We start from the raw sequence: 20713 nt of genomic DNA on the forward strand, positions 1-20713 counted from the left end.
CCTGTTCTTTTTTGTGACAACTTGAGTGCACTTCATATGACAGTTAATCTTGTCTTTCATGCCCGTAGCAAACACATTGAGATTGACTACCACTATGTCCATGAACAAGTTGCTCTTGGTCTTCTTCAAACTCGGCACGTTCCTGCACCGCTCCAACTTACAGATATTTTCACCAAACCCCTTGGACGACCTACTCTCTACTCTCTTCGTACCAAACTTGGCCTCCTACCTTAGCACAATTTGCGGGGGAGTATCGAAAATACTCAAGGAAACCCAACAGCTAGCTACAACTCCTAATATGGCAATTCTGCCCATTAATCCTACAGCACAAGAAGACCCAACGGCTAAAACACCCAATATGGCAATTACTGAATACACTGATCCTCAAAAGAGCATCAATGGCTACATCACTCTATTTGGCAAAATATTCTAATTGTACATATCCTATATTCCACTCCTTTTGTAATGTTACAATACACCCTGTATTCTCAACAGACACCTTTGTACATAGTCTATATAATTAAAGACTCTCATATATGCTCTCCCAATGAGTGAATCATTTTTACAAACAATTGTTTCCCAATAGTTTTTAATACTTCGGTATGCTCATTTATAATATTATGACAAAAGAGTTTCCTTTATAAATTTAACGAGTCTCTGGAAACTGTTTCCTCCACTATTAATGCCAAAAATTGCACAATAGATTGGAAAGGAAGAAAGAGTCATCCCTGACCCACGTTGGTGATTCAGGCTTCGATACGGAGCTCGTCGCATTCATCCATAACATAAATAATAAATAAGCCAATAAAAGTAAATAAAAGAGAGACACATTAATTTACGTGGTTCGGCATGAAAGCCTACGTCCACGGGTTGTTGGGATAAAATCCACTATATCAAGTGATGATTTTACACTGTCTCATGAACTCACATATTGCTCAATACAATAGGAGAATTTAGTCTTAGGCAAGTCCCTCTAGAGAATTGGTGGAGAGTGCCTGGAGAGCCTATAGAGAACCTGTCCAGAGTTCCTCAGATTTGTAGGGGAGCTACTCCTTATATAGAGGTTATTTCCTTGGAGTGATAGAGTCTAACTTGACATGTTATATCTTTTCCTTTTATAAGTCTAAGCCAACTTTTTTGCCTTATCTCTTGGCTTTATCTATTCCTTTAGTGATAGGTTTCCAAAGGGTTTGACCTAGTCAATTTAGTCCCTTATAGATGCCCACGATTCTTAAGGTCAACTTGTTTATCAAGAAGGCCTTGAGAATATTCAAGTCAACCGTGGTGGAGGTAATCTGCAGAAAAAGAAATTCTGGTAGTTGGTTAGTTTTTCACTGTTATGCAATGGAGATCTCCATGGGTGGCCCTAAAGAAGAATTTGTAAAATTTGTAACAAGGGCCTTCAAGGATGTGCCCTTGTGAAATTTGTTTGTAAGAATGTTTGCATAGTGATTGTATGTGAATGTTTATCGTTAGTAGAGTGCGTATATTCCATGCACAGTGATCGTTTTTGGGTTTTTGGTGGCCTTAATGGATTTTTTCCTATGCTGTATTTTTTGTTAATGTTTTTCCGTTTTGATATGGATGTAAGAGTTTGTTTATAGTAACCTGCGTTAAAGTGGTCAGAGTGCCCGTCGACCCCCTAAATCCATCTTAGGCGGTTGTGAGCCCATCGACTCATTCCCGAAGGATACCCGCGTGAGGCGGTTATAGAGTTTGAAGGCTCATTCCCAAAGGTAACCCGTTGGCGGTGGTTGTAGCGAGTGGAGACACTCGAATGTGAGTGTAGCGGGAGATGCCCTCAACCGCGTAACTCTTGGCGATAAGCGTAATGGGAGAGATGCTCGACCATGTAGCCTTGGAGAATAGGTGTGGCCAGAGTGATACTCGACCGCGTAACCTTACCAATTGGAGAAAGGCGGGAGAGATGCTCGACCGCTCAATTCTTGGTGAGAAGGTGTGGCGGGAGTGATACTCGATCGTGTAACCTTACCGACTGGACAAAGGCGGGAAAGATGCTCGACCACATACTTTTTGGTGAGAAGGTATGGCGGGAGCGATGCTCAACCGCGTAACCTTGCCGATTGGAGAAAGGCAGGAGAGATGCTCGACCACTCAATTCTTGGCGAGAAGGTGTGGTGGGAGTGATGCTTGACCGCATAACCTTACCGATTAGAGAAAGGCGGAAAGATGCTCGACCACTCAGTTCTTGGTGATGGGCATAATGGGAGAGATGCTCGACCGTGTAGCCTTGGCGAATATGTCTGGCATGAACCGCATAACCTTACTGAGTGGAGAAAGGCTAGATAGATGCTTGACCGCTTAGTTCTTGGCAGGAATGTGTGACGGGAGTGATGCTCAACCGCGTAACCTTACCGATTGGAGAAAGGCGGGAGAGATGCTCGACCGCTCAGTTCTTGGCGAGAGGGTGTGGCGGGAGTGATGCTCGACCGCATAACCTTACCACCAAGAGAAAGGCAAGAGAGATGCTCAACTGCTTACTTTTTGGCAAGAAGGTGTGGCAAGAGTGATGCTCAACCGCGTAACCTTGCCGACTGGAGGAAGGCAGGAGAGATGCTCGACTGCTTACTTTTGGGGGAGAAGGTGTGGTGGGAGTGATGCTCGATTGCATAACCTTACTGATTGGAGAAATGTGGGAGATATGCTTGACAGCTCAGTTCTTGGCAAAGGGTGTAACAGGAGAGATGCTCGACCATGTAGCCTTGGCGAGGAAAGCGTGGTGGGAGGATGACTCTACCGTGTTGATGTTAAAGTTGAGCTCAATTGCTTTGTTGTAGTAGGAGACAAAATGCGACCGCACTCTTTGGCTGGAGTTAGAGCTCTCCTTGTTTAAAAATAAAAACCAAATAGGTTAGATTAAATAATCTAACTCACAAGTTTGAGGTTTGCAAATCGTTTGATGGCGATCTTGGGAAAGGGTCGTGTGGTCTTCTTACCTCCATGCCCGTTTGATGGCGATCTCTGGAGAGGGTTGTGTATTCTTTTAACCCCCACACCTGTTCATTTGCATTGCGAGTGTGTAGCTTGACTTTTGGTTGCACCACATCCTAAGAAGTTCTCACAAAAAAGAAAATAGGTAAGTGTAATACAAATTACAAGTTTGAGACTTGCAAGCCTTGGTTAACTTGCTCGGACTATCGTTGAGTAAAATTCATGCGAATGACATAGAAAATAATGTGTATGGCGAGGGGCCCTCTGTGTGGTTTGCAATTGGCGAGGAATACCTCATATGGTGGGCAATTGGTGAGCAGAACTTTGTGGGCGAGCAATTGGCGAGTAGCACCGTGTGGGAGAGCAACTGGCAAGGAACACTCTGTGTGTTGGGTGACGAGGGGACGACGAGGAACACTGTGACGGCTACGGAAAAGCAAGTCTTTTGGTGGAGTGTTAAAATGTAAACAACAAGAAAAATAGCAAGGTTGAGGAGATCTTATGTAATATATCAATGAAGATCTTGTGAGTGTAGAATTCACATCGTGTTGGGGTGTGGCGGGCAGCATATATATATTTGTTTATTTTTTTGGAGACAATTTCACGAACCACAGAATCTGAGCTTTTGTAGATAATCTCATGAGTCGGAGCATATCCTTCTCTCGGTTCCAGTATAGAGAAAAAGTTGATCCCACAGACGGCGCCAACTGTTAATGCCAAAAATTACACAACAGACCATAAAGGAAGAAAGAGTCATCCCTGACCCACTTTGGTGATTCGGGGCTTCGATACGGTACTTGTCGCGTTCATTCATAACATAAATAATAAATAAGCGAGTAAAATTAAATAAAAGAGAGACACATGAATTTACGTGGTTCGGTATAAAAGTCTACGTCCACGGGTTGTTGGGGGCAAAATCCACTATATCAGGTGATGATTTTACACTGTCTCTTAGCCTCACATATCGCTCAATACAATGAGAGAATTTAATCTCAGGCGAGTCCCTCTAGAGAATTGGTGGAGAGTGCCTAGAGAGCTTGTAGAGAACTTGTCCAGAGTCCATCGGATTTGTGGGGGAGATGCTCTTTATATAGAGTTTATTTTCTTGGAGTGATAAAATCCAACTTGACTTGTGATATATTTTCCTTTTAGGAATCTGAGTTAACTTCTTTACCTTATCTCTTGGCTTTATCTTTTCCCTTAGTGATATGTTTCTAAAGGGTTTAACCCAGTCAATTTAGTCCCTAACATCCACCTTAGAGAAGAATCATGATATATATCGCCACTTAGGCATGATCACTTCTTGAATATGCTAGAAAGCTATGAAAGTCACAAACTTTGGAGCCAGATAGTGATATGGTAGTAGGTAGTGTAGTAGAATAAGATGATGAGAGAGAGAGACTAAGGAGTGGAGAGAGATGGAGGTAAATAGGACTGAAATGAAAAGAAAATTGACTGTAGTTAGGGGAAGACGAAGATCAGAAGAAAAAAAAGAAAAGAAAATTTCACAAAATCCCTGTAAACTACCATTGAGTTCGCAATTACTAACAATCTTATTTTTTACTATAAAAATTTGAAAAAATGTCCTTAATGAAAAATTAAAAAATTAAAAAACATAAAATTAACTAATTTTTAAACTTTTGAAGGATAATTTTGTGTTTTTAAAAGAAAGAGGGGCCGGGGCTACAATCTTGATATTATGGGGGTATGATTACCATACTTGATAGTTTAATTGAAAGAAATTTCAAATTTTAGTAGTAGTTTGAGGAAGATTTATGTACTTTCCACTAAAATAAAAGTGGAGGTAGAGGAATGGGGTCCTTCCCCAAAAATGCTCCAAGCAGGGAGTATGGGAGTTGGTGGTGAGGTTGATGGGGTTGGAGCTTAGAGACAATGAGAGAGCGCGCTTCTCTCTAAAAGGTCAAAACAAATATGCTTTTAATGAGTATAAGATGTTTTGGGAATAAAATGTTTATATATATATATATATAAATTTTATATGCAGTCACTTTTACGTATTTTTTACACACTCTATTAATGTGATTGGCTGTATCACTTTTTTTTAGAATAAAATAACTGTTTTGTCCAATTATATAAATGGAGTGTGAAAAGAGTATAAAAACTGACTGCATGTAGGAAAACTCGTCAAGTGGTGCACCAAATGGACAAGCACTTACTAAGTCACAATGCTCTCATGCGTTGTAATGCACCACTATTAAGCATTCTACCCACATATCTTTTAAATCCAACCTCCACCAAGTCTCATGCCCTTATACATGAGTCGTGGTTCATGTCCATTAAGGTGAAACCAGAAGTTCATTTGTCGGGGAGAGGGGAAGGTTGGTGGGTTACTAAAATAAAAAAAAAAAAAAGAGTGGGGCAAAGTTAATTTATGTAGACTTTGAAAGAACTCAGTATTGAGAGAACGTTTTTCCTCCTTTCATTTCATGATCTCTACGTGTATATATATTAAAGTTGTAGATAAACTATACAAGATAACTTAAGCTATGAAAGGTAACAAATTAAAATTAAACTACTATCCATTACAAAAAATCAATATGCTGATATGGTGATGCTAATATCGTGGAGACTTGAATGATAATTGATCTACATGGCGGCATTTGATCTTCCATTTTGATTTCCTTCCTTAACAGACTTTACCTTCAAAAAATAAAATAAAAAAGTGATTCGACTTTGCATAGATTGCCAACCTTCTGTTTAGTATCATCCTAACTATCTTACTAAAATTAATTAGTTTTTATATAAATTTTATATTTATTTATTTTTTTAAAAGAATTATGTAAAATTTGTACAATTCACGACTGTAAATATTATTTTTTTTTTTAATATATAATTGACAATTGATTGCAAAGCGCCATTGTCCATTGCTGAGTAGGCAAATGAGCTTAAACTCGGAATTAGGATCCACCATCAACTTTTACTATTTTCTCTTCTTAACTTGTATAACTTGTATCGGTCTGTAACCAAGTTTCTGGTTCCAACCACTCATCACTTTAATTTTAATTTCAACCTAAAGTTGCTTTAAATAAAATAAAAAACAGTCTAATCATGTTCAAACACCGAAAAAAAAAAAAAGTTGCAACAAAACATACTTATGCTGCGTTTTGGTTAGCGTATTCGTAGGATTTAAAAAAATTAAATTATTTATTATATTTTATATTAAAATTTAAAAAAATTATAATAATAAATTAAAATGAATTGAGATGATTTTAAGTTTTAAAAGTATTCTTATAAGATCTTTCAATGATTCGAACCCCCATTTGGTCACGTAAAAGCTGCATACCAAATGCTCCAGTGCATCAATCTTCAGATTATTGCTCGTGGGCCAACCAAATCATCCAATTTAAATTTATTTTCTTTTAGAACTTTTCCTTTTTCCTATCAGATTTTTCTTACAGAAAATTGCTATTCAAGCACCAACTTTATGGTTTTTCTTTTTTTATTTTTGCTGTTCAAGCACTAACTTTATGGGTTAAAAAATTTATTATTTACTATTCTATACTCCATATTTTATAAAAAATATTTACACATCTTATAAAAAAAATTATAAATATGCGTAAAAATAAATAATGATTGATATGTATAATTCTTCTTATGGGTTTTTTTTTTTTTTTTTAATAATATTTGTGAGCAAAACCTAAAATGTAAAGACAACATTAAAAAAAAGCAATCATATTCCTGTCGTTTGTCGCATCTCTCACACACTCTGATCTCGCTCCCTCCGTGTGTTGTAGTTGGGGAGTTGTTTCGGATCTCCTTGTCACAAACCAACCAATAAATATAGATGGAACAACAGGGAAAGTAGATTTGTTACTTTTGATTTTGGTGCTGTAGATAACAAAAACAACATTTCTTACCAAGATATTTGTCCTTCTGATCTGATAAATTCCCAGGCCAAATACAACCAAAACTTAGCCATAAAGAATTCTGCAAAACCTCCCGTCTCTTTCTTTTTTCTTTCCTTTGTGTTTCCCTCCCGTTCTCAAAGGTGACAGTCAGGGATCTCTTTCTGCCAAGGTTAGGGATTACCTTTCTCTCTTTTTAAATTTTTTTGGCCGGCGAATTCCTCGTTTATTCTTCAGCCCATTTTTTAAAGCACGGTTTTTTTTTTTTTTAACTTTCAAAGGAAAAGGCCATCACGACGTTGGTGATTTTCATTTTTCGGGTTTCTAGTGAATCGTGATTCTGGGCACGATTCTGGGCTTTCCAAACGGCTTCCCCTTAACAGGATCTTTCTCCTTTTATTAGGGTTATATTCCATCCAGGTCCGCTTTCAGGCTCCTCCAGTCCTCCTATATATTTCTGATTGTAATTCACTTTTGGCTTCTCAGTTTTTTATTGTTTTGTGTTTTGGGAATTTGCTTTTGTCGTTTAAAACCCCGGAGAACCGGAAAGAAAACTGTAGCTTTGCGGTGGCAAATTCCAGTACGACGCTTTAGCTTCGATTTAGGTTCCAAGTTTATTCCTTTTGTTTTGGTTTTTAATTTCTTCATGATTTCTCTCGGTAATCTAGGGACGGCTGTTACTTGTTATGGTCTTCAAATTATTATTGAAATAAAAAAAGTATTGGAGTTTCTTTCTTAAAATAATGGCCTTCTTGGTTCGGAGGGATTACAGATTTATTGGTTTCTTTTAAATTTAAGTTGTGATTGCTTCAGGTTCGGTCTCTATTCCGAAATTGCCATCCTACTCTATCGGAGATATAGTTTTATATAAATGAAGTCAATAGTAAATGTAATCGCGATGACTTTTGCAAATACTGATTGCGAGTATTAGTTTTTTATTCCTGAGCTAACTTTGTGCTTGGGTTTTTGTTTAGTTGTTTATCTTAACTAGAACGCTTTGTAAATGGTTATCAGTGATTTAAGTAAACTTTGGGTCTGTGTCAAAAGTTCGCAAAAGGTTGCTTAATTTGGGGACTCGGTTGAGGGTTTGAACGGATCCTTTGGTTTATGTTTGTTGTTCCTAGGTTGTTGTCTCAAGGAATCACATGGTTGCTTGGTTGGTTTAGGGTAATGTGGAAGAATTGCATGGTTCCTTGTTCATGGTGTATCACATATAGTGCCTGAAGAACGGCGACCTGCTGATTTTGGGTGTAAATTTTGGAAATTGTTTACTTCCAAATATTGAAGTGTTTTGAGCGTTAGCGGCAGTCCTAGAGTTGCCTCTTATTGGGGTTTTGTGATTGTATAATGCCCATTTAAATATGCAAGATTTATTTTGTAAAGGACCAACAGTGAGATGTTGTTGTTGTTTAGAGCTTCTTATATGAGCTTCCAAAACTTCTGATAGAAATACGTGGGTAGCAATGCTAGGTTGCAGCCCAAAATCTCACCAGGTTTTCTCTGCATAAAAGAGTGTGTTACTATATATACCTACACAGATAATATGCACACATGCATATATCTAATATATATTTCTTATATGCTACTTAAGTCATGCTTAGTTGAAATTTATACAGCTATTATTTGTTATTGCTGACATAGAATTCCTATCTGGACTCGTTAATTGGAGTACTTAAATTTATGGTTATAAGATCTTATACCAGGTATTGGATTTCGTCCATGAGGGTCTCTGGTACTTTCATGGAGGATTGGCATCTCTAAACTTGTTAGATAAGGCAGATCAGCTCCCGCTTTCTACATTGCAGCTTATTTTTTGGTGAATATATAGTCAGAAGATTGTAAATAAGATGAGAATCCTTGCACGCAGGTTCAGTATTTCTGATGGCATACATCGATAGAAAGAGAATTTAGAAATTTTATTTGGCATGATTATGTATGAGAATAATTTCTTCATATAACATTTGATCTTCTTGAGTGCAGTGCAGTTAGTAGAAAACCAAATGAGAATATGAGGCTTATTGTTACTACTTTCATTGGAGTAGTTTTTGGCTTTTTGATAGGAATATCTTTTCCGACATTGTCATTAACTAAGGTACATAGAATTTGAACTATTTTCTTCTTTTCTTTGTTGCATGCATGGTTGTGCTTTCTTATATATTTTATATAGCTAAACGATGGAACATTTTTTTATCTCTATGTTTTTCAGGTGAATCTCCCATCCAGCCTTCTTCCTACAATTGATGTCTCATACATTAGAAATAAAGAATTAGGCATTCGAAATGCTTGGTCATCTTTGCGTGGTAATAATGGAAGCTCAGCTCAAGCTCAAAAGTTAAATGATTCATTGAAGGTAAACCTCATTTTCTATTAGTGTTATTTGAAATATATGAGGTTTCAGGTTTACATTGTATACTTGGATGATATTCAAGACGTTAGCAGATGCATTTTGGAACCCAATATGTATGTGCATTTGAGACTTTTGACATTTTTTATGTACTTTCTTGGAAATGATATCAATATGAGTTTTCTTGGACAAACTTGGAATAGTGGGGTAGATGGAATTTATGGAGTGGGCATAGGACAGTGAAATAGAGTAGAAGAGAAAAGAAGTTCCATTTAGTCACTTTACACATATCGCCATACGTCTGAATTTTTGTTGTTGATTGCTTATTATTGATGAGAGCAACAGACGAGTATTAACCCCTAGGGGTTGGCTCAAGTGGTAAAGACCTTGGGCTTGGGGGTATGCTCCCCCCAAGTCTAAGGTTCAATTCCCCTTAGGTGCAAACAATCTCTAGGGGTTATCGGACTGGGGGATTTTCTCCTTGAACTACCCAAGATGCATTTGCAGGAAACTTCTTGCCGAGGGTCTATGCACCCCTGAGATTATTTGGACTCTATTCCTTGACATAAGGTGCCAATAAAAAAAAATAATAATAAAAAAAAAAAGAGAGAGAGAGAGAGCAACAGACGAGTATTCTTTTGTCAAAGTAAATGATGGATTAAAGTAGGGCATGGTTTCTTGTATCTTTCTTGGCATATTTGGTGAATTTTCAGAGAACAGCTATCATCTTGAGCATTAATTGTCTGTAAATCCATAATTCTACTACTTAGTTCATTCCCACTTGGTAGCTCCTAGGAGTGGGCTCAAGTGGTAAGGACCTTGGCCTTGGGGGTATGGTACCCTAGGTCTACAGTTCAAACAATTTCTAGGGGCCATGTCCTATAGGTGAAAAGCTGATGCTTACCCAATCAGTGTGATATAGGGGTGTTTCAAGGGTTTGGAAAAACTGAGTAAAAGACATTACGCTTGCAGTCTCCGGGGTTCCTCGTAAAAAAATCATGCTTCTTTAGTGTTGTCATGTTGGAAGTAGAAATAGTGCATATCCCATAAATTCTTTAGAAAGAGAAGTAGTGCATATCTATACTGTTATGCTCACTTTTCCTCCTGCACTCACGATTCTGCTGCAGATTTGGGTTCCCTCAAATCCTAGAGGTGCAGAAAGACTACCTCCAGGAATTGTTGAAGCTGAGTCAGATTTCTACCTGCGAAGATTGTGGGGGAAGCCCAGTGAGGTGTGTATTCTTATGCAACTTATAGTAAATCATACAAGCATACATTCTGCGTGCCAGATCGGCATGTGTCTGTGCCACATGTATGTGTAATACATTTTTTCACTTTACTAAATATGTAGGACTTCATATGAATTGATAGGTGATGTCTAAACTGGAATACACATTTATTTAATTCCATTCTATAGTCTTACCATTCTACTGGATTCTTTGGTAAAACTGAATATTAGAATAACATAACCTTGAAGGAAAGGAAAAAAGAAGAAGAAAAAAAACCATGGTGTTTGATCAAGATGGCATTTGCAGGACTTGACCAAAAAACCAAAGTACCTTGTAACCTTCACTGTCGGGTATGATCAGAGGAATAATATTGATGCAGCGGTGAAGAAGGTCTCTCTCTCTCTCTCTGTGAGTATGATTTTCTTTCTTTTTCCTTGTGTTTATGGCTAATATGTCATTCTCACAGTTTTCAGATAACTTTACGATCCTTCTATTTCACTATGATGGCCGAACAACTGAATGGGACGAGTTTGAGTGGTCAAAGCAAGCCATTCATATTAGCATTCGTAAGCAGACTAAATGGTAAGAAACTATTGTTAATTGTTCTAGTCATAGACTTTCATGTGTACATAAATAACTAAATTTAGAAATAAATAATACTGTATGCAACTAAGTTAGAATACATCAAGACATTATAGCATAATAAGAAAATCTAAAAGAGCATAAATTGAGGAAAAAAATGGACACGCTTTAGGAAAACTAAAAGAATACTAACTTTTAATAAAAGCAGCCGTTTTTCCATCTATTAATAATGTAATTTGATAGTTGATGACATGGCTTCATAGGAGTAAAGTTCTATGTCTTAAAAATTATTTTGATATATAGATGCATTGTTGATGTGACAATTTCTCATTGCTATGCTGATAAGCTAACACATACTTAAATTACCCAGAAAGTTGCTTACGTATACTTTATAGGTGGTTTCTCCAAATTATGCTTATAGGTTCTAAAATTCTTTGCCAGGTGGTATGCCAAGCGATTTCTGCATCCTGACATAGTGGCTCCATATGACTACATATTTATTTGGGATGAAGACCTGGGAGTTGAGCATTTTAATGCAGAAGAGTGAGTGTTGGATTTGAAATAGCAATTCTATGATAACTTTGCTTCAGTCTACTCAACGATTTGTTTTGCCCTTTTTCCATTCATTTTAGATACATAAAGCTAGTGAGGAAGCATGGCTTGGAGATTTCGCAGCCTGGTTTGGAACCTAATAAAGGATTAACATGGCAGATGACAAAGAGAAGAGGTGACCGTGAAGTTCACAAGTAAGTTTGTTTTGGCCCTTGTATCAAAAGCCTGTAACTTAACAATTAACAAACATTAAAAAGGATAATTGTATGAAAGAATGTTTATATCGTTATTTCTTTCTACCAGACAAACAGAGGAGAAACCTGGATGGTGCAGTAGCCCACATCTGCCTCCCTGTGCAGCGTATGAACTTGTTTTAGACGTGTTGATTATATGCTATGGTTCTTGGCCGTGCTCTTTTTTATCATGGAATTTAACAAAATTCTCCTGATAAATGTAGGTTTGTTGAAATCATGGCCCCGGTATTTTCACGAGACGCATGGCGCTGTGTGTGGCATATGATTCAGGTATCCAACATTGTTCTAAACTTATTTATTTCATATAACTTGGTGGTCCCTGATTGTTTTATTTGGGCATGATGCATTAGATTAAAGTTGTGTTCCTTTGCGAATTGCAGAATGACTTGGTCCATGGTTGGGGTCTCGACTTTGCCCTTCGAAAATGTGTAGACGTGAGTAACCTTCCTCCATCCCCCACCCCCTTCCTGGTGCCTGTTTCTTCTTTAATTAATAGTTCTAGGAGTGGTTGCGGATGCAATGCTTTATTATAATGTGTGTGTTTGTGTGTGTGTGTGTGTTCACTTTTTGGCTCTCAACTACATTCTTGTATGCGCAATAATCTTTCTATACCTATCAAAAAAATAATGTGTGATATAATATATATGTATGTATATTGTCTTTTTCTTGGAAACAGCCTGCCCATGAGAAGATTGGAGTTGTAGATTCACAATGGATTGTGCATCAAACTGTTCCCTCCCTTGGGAACCAGGTAAAAGGAAAATCATTGGCTATGTTTATATTCTCATTTGTCATATATAAATTAAGCATTCTGGTATTAGAAACTAACTACTTTTCACTTCATTTTCATTTTGGCAGGGAGAATCGCATGATGGGAAGGCACCATGGCAAGGGGTATTTACAGCCTTTTCCTGCTATTATTGTTTTTTGTCCCTCCCACTGCTCCCTCCCGCTTCTCCCTTTATTAATCCTCTTCCCTTCTCCTCCGTCTCTCTCACACAGAGACAGAGGCACGCATGCTTCAGCTTGATACGGCAGTGACTTGTGTATGAAATGTGCTGATACGTTTTCATTTTACTGCTGTCAGGTAAGGGAGAGGTGTAGGAAAGAGTGGACAATGTTCCAAGGTCGACTGACAACAGCTGAACATGCATATTTTAAAGCAATGGGTGTCGATCCTTCCAATTCGACAGCTCATTAGGGAATAGCAACAACAGAAGATGATCGCATGCTACCGGCAGCACCATCTGCTGCTCAGAGTTTTACATTCAGCTTGTAAAATTCTTTATTTTAGCTTGTAACAATATTATTTTTGTACAATTCCTTGAACACATTGAAAGGCATAGAGTTTTAGTGCCGACTAGAGTTAGTTTGGAGGCACATTCCACTATTTTGCAACTATTATTACGTAAATAATGCCAACCCCACTATATCTATCTTGATTGCCTATAACTACAAAAATTTACCAAATACCAAGGAGACAGAGTGCTACAAAGATTCGAGCTTGGGGGTATGGAATGTGTTCATGTGCGAGTGTGACTCTGTTGGACCGAAGGTGGAACTGTATCCAAGAAACTGAAAGTATGCTTTTTGTGTCATAGGTGTGCTTGCCTAGAGCAGATTGCTCGAATGTTTCAGATGAAAGAGGCTTAAAAACAGAAATTCACTATTTGGTTTGTTTCCAACGAAGAACATGCTATATAGATTGTACCTTCATTTTACTCTTATTTAATTGCACTGATGTATTACTATCAACCATTGAATTTGTTACTTTTAAGGAAAATGCTAAATGTATTTAAAAAAAAAAAAAAAAACTTATTTTTCTATGTATATATGCTGAAAATTATGAAATTTAAAATTTGAGTTTTAAAAGAAAAATAATAAAATGAGTATTGTAAGTAAAAGTGTAAGTACATATAGCACTATTACTCAAAATGAGTTTTGTGTGTTAATAAATCACTTATAGAGGGATTTATTATAACTTTAAAAAGATTAAAATATCAATAATTTTTTAACATAACTGAGTTGGACTTCGAAAAAATGAACTTAATTTTGAACCAAAGTGCATGTAGGCTCGACTTAATCGCTCGCATAATTTTATTTTTACAAATTTACGTTAGTCTTTATTAACTCTAATTAAAAGCCATGTGTTTGTTTAAAAAGATGACACAGAATTTTCTTCACTAATAGTTATTCACGATGTAGTGCATAAATGTGTGGTGAATTTAGTTTTTTTTTTTGTTAGAAGTGTATAGATACAATTTATCTAATAAGCAAGGATGATATAAACGTTAATTAATTGACCAATCAATGATCAACGTAAATTTGTTGTTTTATAAATACAATTTTTATGAGCAATTATTTTAGGGGTATATAATTTGGCTAGAAAATGAAAATTTTTCAAATAATACTCAGTTACCGCGTATATATATATATATATATATATATATATATATATATAAATACAAGTGACTCACAACCTACAGTTGGACAAATTGTATTGGACATGAGTTGCATGGATTCAAGCTGTATATATGCTACTAGATGATTCACTCATAAATGCAGAATATTGTCGAGCCGTGTATCAAGGAGCGTCTAGCTGTGGTGAGGGACAAGGCCAAGTTTGGTCGAATAAAGAGTTGGGTGGCCAAGTGGTTGGTGAGAAGATCAGCAAGTTGGAGCGATGTCAGGACAAGCTAGGTGTGAAGAAGACTTGCGCTGCACGGTAATACCTAAAGTTACCCCTGCCAATGATCCTTGCCTAAGGTAATCAGCACTAGAGTCTAACACTTGTGGCACAAACAAGCGCTAAAGTTTAACATTGTGCCACAAACTAGCACTCAATTCTAACACTCACGTTTAACACCTAAAGTTACCCCGGCCAACAACCCCTGTATAACGCAAGCAAACACTAGAGTCTAACATTCCTAGAGTCTTACACTTGCATCACCAACAAGCGTTAGAGCCTAACACTCGCGCCACAAACAAGCTCTCAAGTCTAACACTCATGGCACAAACAAGCGTTCGAATTTAACACCGCGGGCTAAAACCTAAAGTTACCCCGGCCAACGGTCCCTGACTAAGGCGAGCAAGCACTAGAATCTAACACTCGCACCATAAACAAGCACTTGAGTCTAACACTTGTGCTGAAGGATGATACCATGTACAAAAAGGGAATAACACGAGAATCACCAAGCAAAAGCGCAAGAGAAAAGCAACAAATATTAGAGGGAAAATGGAAAGCGAACTCTATAACAAATATCATTATGAATGGTCCAACACAAAAGAATAAAACTAAAACAACTGCAAACAATCGCAAACTCTAAACTTAAAACTAGGCCTCGGGGTCGCTACCATGTGGAGGAGGAAGCGGTTGGGCAAAGAAGGCGTTAGACATTACATCGGTCTAGAGAGTCCAGGATAAGCTAAGTTGCAGTATCGAAGAATACCACACAAGTCCAAAGCGCTAAAGTCTGTCCTAGGGTTGGCCACCAAGAACCTCCTTACCATCAAAAGCCTAAAGTTTAAGGTGAATCTCATTTGTTTTATGTCACTTTCACATTTTTGTATGTCAGTCAATCATTTTTGACATTATCGCATCCTTGCTTTATCTTTATTTCTTGGCATTCCTTATCCTTTCTTTTATCCTTGGCAATAGGCTTCCAACGAGTTGGACCTTAGTTCATTTTATAGGCAAAAGAACCCCACGATTCTTAAGGTTGACTTGTCCCACAAAAAGGCATTGAGAATTCTCAATATAAAAGTCAATCATGATAAAGAAAGAATACGAAAATAAATAACACGAATTTTCACTTGATTTTTTGTTATTGTGTGCTGCAACCAATGTTTTGAATACCGTACCGGATACCGTATCGGTCAAGGCACTGAAACGAAATATTTCGATACCGGTATCGTTTCAGGATAGCGGTTAGGGATAATATTTCGGGATAGTTGATATATAAATAAATTATATTCCAAAATAATAGTCTATATATAAATACATATATATATATAAATTATAAATAGTCTAGTCTGAATTGGGGGTTAAAAAATAAGCTTGTAGTTTGAAAAAAAAATACTGGCCGAAATATCAACAGGTACATGCCGAAATTGAGGCCGGTACGGCCGGTATTTTGGCTAGTACAAAACAGATATAGTACCTGTACCGGCTGGTACGAAAAATTTTGGCCGTACCAGCCGGTACGGTATGAAATTCACAACACTGGCTGCAACAAAGGTCTCTGAGAGCAGGCCTCAAGGAGGCTTATAAAATCCCTTGCAAGGATCTCTGAGGATAGACCTCTAGAAGGCTTGTTTGTGCAAACACATAACCGATGATTAGCGAAGAGCATTCTAGATCAAGAAACGTGCAACTTATTGCTGGTGTGAAAAGTGTATATTTCGTGTTAGGTAATTGTTTTTGTTTTCGTTGGCTCTTTGTGTTTTCCCAATTGAAGGCATTGGATTCCTTGTCCTTTGAGGTGTTTCAAAGCAGTGTTATTATTTGGCGTCAATGTTGGAGTTTGTTTTGTTATGTTTATTGTATACTTGAACTAAGTGAGTAGAGAGCTTGTCGGTCCATGGATCCATCCTAGGCAATTGTTGAACCCGTCAACTTGTTGATTTATGAGAGGAATAACGTTGTTAACCAAGATTTGAAGAGAACACATCTTGTGAGTTGATTTGATGATAGATAATATCTTGCTAAAGGATTATAGGTGTTAGTTGTTGGGACACAAGATCTTTTTGAGCAAGTATCATGTGTCGCCTTTGACTAGTGTCAAAGAGTGTTGGTAGAGGTGCACTGCTAAATAGCTAATCTCATTTAATAAAACTTGGAAATTTTGACTAAATGAGTTGGAGATCAATAGCTATTTTACTTAGTTTGGAGAATTTGTTGGAGATTTGTCGAGCAGGCTTGATTCTTGCGAAACAAATTGCTTTTGTATAGGGCTTGTAATTGAACCAACTTGTAACGCCCCGACCACGAGGGTCCGGAGAGTTAACTCATATCACCTAAAAATCATTTCCAAATAATATTTTTAAAATAAACCAGTCTCCATAACATATTAACCCATTTGTTCAATACAAATATCCATGTTCCTACATAAGGGCACATCAGTGATGTATCATTAATAAACATAAACTTTCCCACAAGGATTAGAAATATCCATTACTCAAAATACCAAAACCACATACAATATTTACACTACCAAAAGACTCTCCAGGAGTCATTGTACCCTAAGGTACTTAGTCTTCTATGATCAACAAACTTGCAAGTACTCCCTATTCTTGATTTCCAGTTGTTGCATCAAAAATATCTTAAACATATTATGGAGATAGGGGTGAGTTATCAACAACTCAGTAAGCAGAGAACATATACTAGTATGCAAATATGAGCATTTACAGATTTCAGAATGCAGAACAAAACACTTTATTTTCAGAATGCAGAGTCAGAACATGTTATCAAAATATCAGAGCGAACGTTCAAAAATATTCTTATTCAAAATTCCCTTGGCACAGCATAACTAAAACTTTATATCATAACAGAATTCCATGTTTAACCCCTGCGGTAAGGTTGTGCAAACCCCGGCAGCCAACCGAACAGAAACAGAATTTGAATCTTCCCCTTATCATTCTCGGAGCCTCGAGTGTGCACATAGGAAAGACCACGCAGAAAACCACTTTGTTTCCAAAGTGAGTGCACCAGAAACAGAAAAGTTAGTACCAACCCAAACAGAGGCCACAGTTTTACACCCGTGGTAAGGTCAGAACAGAAACAGAATGTCATGCCAGATGTTTCAGAAATCACATCTTATCATAGTAGAGTACAAAAAATTTTCAGAACAGAACAGAATCAGATCACAAAAATATAATTTATGTACAAAATTTCATATTCGCTCTCTTTTGCACAGTTAGGAAGCAAAATGTCAAAATAAGCTCATGTCTACACCAGTCATGACAGAAAGTACTTTATTCTTAAACAGAATTTCATGAGTCATGCAGAACAAATAACTAAGGTCATTTCAGATTTATTTTCATAACAAAACATGCATATTTTTTTCAAAAATCAACCTCAGCCCATTTTATTTTTATGCAAATCTAGCATAGGAACCCCGTTTACCTGGACTCCTTAGTCTTTCAAAAATTTTCTTCAACAAAGACGAACAAATATTAATCGTCACCTATAAAAATCACATAATTTACGTAAATTTTCAATTAATCGCGTATTTCGATATTCAAACCTAAATTACTAAAGGAACCTATTTTAAATCCTCAAAACCTAAAATTCTCATAATTCTTAAAATATCATCATTTTCTAAACTCATCAATATCCAACATAATAACTCCAACTAAAACATTAAATTCTAACTTATTCACAATTGAGATCTTACTATAATTTATAAAACTAAAATAACATAACTATATTGAGACCATCATAAGTAAAAATCATACTTTCATTTTTAAAAAACCAAAATCTTTTAAAAGGATTCAAAATAGTATTTTGCACTTACTGATCATTCCAAAATTTATCCGTATTTACTTGATAATTATTTCGATAAAAATATCAGTCTCTTACCAATTTAACAAAATAAACCCATACGTGCCTAAGTCCAAATAAATAATAAATCGCATGCAACCCACGTTTCACACACAAAATACAGTCTGTTGTGTATTCAGACAGAAAGAGGGCAAAAGGGTAATAACACCCTTCATCTACTTGGTTACCCGTGACCCAACATTTCCTTTTTAAGCAACTGTTATCAACAACAAAAATAAAAACTAGTGGAAGCAAAGCGTGAGCGACGACAGGGACTCACCCACAGGAAACCGAAGCATGCATGGAGGGGTAAGGGGCGACGGCTGGCTGGACGAGCTGCGGTGGTGCGGCAGAAGAGCAAGAGCACGACGGAGCTGGGCGGATGCAGTGGACGAGGGCTGTCCCGACGGAGGCGCACTGAGCGGGAGAAAGTGACAAGCGAGGGAGAGAATGGTATGAGGTGCACCGTGAGGGAGACGGAGAGTGAGGGAAAGAGAGAACACGAGAAGGAAACAAAAGTTTACGACAGTGAACTGGAAGTGCCTCACAGTTGAGCTATGGTGCACAACGGTAAAATAAAAAAAGATAGAATTTTTGATCGTTGGCTGTGGAGGTGTGACACTAGGCTCTGTTTTGGTTACTGGAAAATAGGGGAGCTCGGGTGATGTGTCCGTGCGTGTGGGTGGCTCTTCCGAGGTGGCGACAGCTTGTAGCGGCTCGCGAGGTGTGGTTGTCCGGTGGCAAGAACTCTCTGTTTTGATTGAGAAAAACAGAGGTATGATGTTCTGCTTTTCGAAAGTGCAAACAGGGGTGGTGTTTTGCGTAAAGTGGGTGATGGCACATGGTTGAAGTGGTGGACTGAGAGAGGCTGAGGTACTGGCGCGAACGGTGCCTGGAGGGTCGCTACAAGTGGATTAGCTTTGGGGTGGCGGTTTACTAGAAGCAACCCGAGCCCTTCGGTTTGGTGTTTTACTGAGAAAAGGTTGTGGTTTGCGCTGAGGTTGGGGGGTGGAGGTTTAGATGAGTATAGAAGGCTAAGAGCGTGAAGAGAAAGAGCAACGGCAAATAAACTAGGGTTGAGATGATTAACCATATAAGTATGTATATATAGGAGATATAAATAGTAAAGGGAAAACCTAGATGAAGGGTATGAAAAGGGGATGCATGAAAGAGGAAATTGGACGCAAACTGTGCGATGGGGTCTGGAAAAAAAAAAAAAAAAAACAATTCCACGGACTAGGTTCTTACGTCTAAAAAGAAAAGAAGAAAAAAATAAAATAACATAACATAAAGTAAAGAAAAACAAAATATACTTAGGCCTAAGACTTGGACTCTTAACGAGATTATTGCATGGCTTTTATCTAAAGTTTTTTGTCTCTAATCAACCTAAAATCAATATAATTATCCCATAAATTTTCTGATGAACATCCACTTGATCCATTAAAGACTTTAAAACCTAATTATCAAACCTATAGAAAAATTATATACTGCCAAAAATATCTTAAGCTCAAACTCTCTTCTAAAAATTTTACTCGTAATTCCAAACGATTTTTTTTTTTCATAACTATAACTCAAAAAAATTTTGTAAAGTGGCTTGGCTGGCCTGGGTGTTACACAACTTGTTGCCTACTTTCTTCCCATGGTGTCTTTGTAAGAAAATAAATTGAATGGAGATAGGAAATAATCAAGAGGCCAACTTGCCTTCTTCTTTTGCTTCATTTGATTTAAATATTATACTAGCATTTTACAGAATACAGTTTTATGCTAAATATGGAAGTGTATAGTTTTACAAGAGTAACTATGGTAATGTACAAAATGGAGATACAAGGAAAAATCAGGGAGACACATCACGTTGATTTAGGATGAGAATGAGGAGCAGATTGTGTTGTTGCTTTTAGTTTGGAATTTTCATGTATAGTAGCTCGAGATTGAGGAAGAGATTTGATTGTTGTTCTTGCTTTTTTGGAAGGTCCATGTATAGTAAGTCTTTATTTTTACTAATTTACTAATATTAATTTTTTAATATTGGACTCTGCTCTTTTTCAAAATAATTACACTACACATACACAATTCACGATCGTATATATCATTACTCATGAAAATGGGTCACCACATTGCAACTACAAAGAGTTTCCTGGGCACGCAGCTTGAAATTTACCCCTTTTGTTCCTCTGAAAATGCCAGCACAACCTCTGTTTTCCTTATAACTCATCAAATCATCCACCACTATCATTCACAAACCCTACACGTGTTGCCACGTGTAAGAATCGACCCCACCATGGTTGCTTCACTGACCAGGGTTAATACATCAGTGGTTAGGATGAGCTTATGTATTTATGACCTTCGCCCAGGCTGCTTTAACGTTGTTGGTGAAGTATTTGGGCTTGATTTCC

General features: G+C 37.3%; 1 protein-coding gene across 7 annotated transcripts; it reads left to right on the forward strand.

The window, feature by feature from the left end:
- The first annotated feature begins 6647 nt into the window (after nucleotides 1–6647).
- On the forward strand, nucleotides 6648–13224 carry LOC108991512. Of its 7 annotated transcripts, none has more exons than XM_018965787.2 (16): nucleotides 6728–6990; nucleotides 7100–7238; nucleotides 8522–8685; nucleotides 8804–8910; nucleotides 9025–9168; nucleotides 10290–10394; nucleotides 10698–10781; nucleotides 10858–10973; nucleotides 11415–11516; nucleotides 11606–11719; nucleotides 11829–11885; nucleotides 11983–12049; nucleotides 12160–12213; nucleotides 12456–12530; nucleotides 12638–12673; nucleotides 12867–13224. In XM_018965787.2, exons 4-16 carry the CDS (start codon nucleotides 8827–8829, stop codon nucleotides 12978–12980), a joined length of 1152 nt encoding a protein of 383 aa, XP_018821332.1. In that variant the 5' UTR covers nucleotides 6728–6990; nucleotides 7100–7238; nucleotides 8522–8685; nucleotides 8804–8826; the 3' UTR covers nucleotides 12981–13224. The 7 variants fall into 7 exon arrangements, with proteins under 7 accessions (XP_018821329.1, XP_018821332.1, XP_035542710.1 ...); XM_035686815.1 differs by having other exon boundaries at nucleotides 6729–6990; nucleotides 7100–7423; nucleotides 8799–8910; XM_018965783.2 differs by having other exon boundaries at nucleotides 6729–6990; nucleotides 8799–8910.
- The last annotated feature ends 7489 nt before the right edge of the window (nucleotides 13225–20713 follow it).

The sequence above is a fragment of the Juglans regia genome, chromosome 16 (assembly GCF_001411555.2).
Source record: "Juglans regia cultivar Chandler chromosome 16, Walnut 2.0, whole genome shotgun sequence".
In the NCBI taxonomy this organism is placed as follows: Eukaryota; Viridiplantae; Streptophyta; class Magnoliopsida; order Fagales; family Juglandaceae; genus Juglans; species Juglans regia.

Coding starts and splice junctions, on each gene's coding strand:
- LOC108991512 (XM_018965784.2), top strand. CDS start 8,666: ATGAGAATCCTTGCACGCAG. Junction 8,686..8,798: donor ATGAGAATCCTTGCACGCAG/GTTCAGTATTTC, acceptor TCTTGAGTGCAG/TGCAGTTAGTAGAAAACCAA. Junction 10,395..10,697: donor TGTGGGGGAAGCCCAGTGAG/GTGTGTATTCTT, acceptor TGGCATTTGCAG/GACTTGACCAAAAAACCAAA.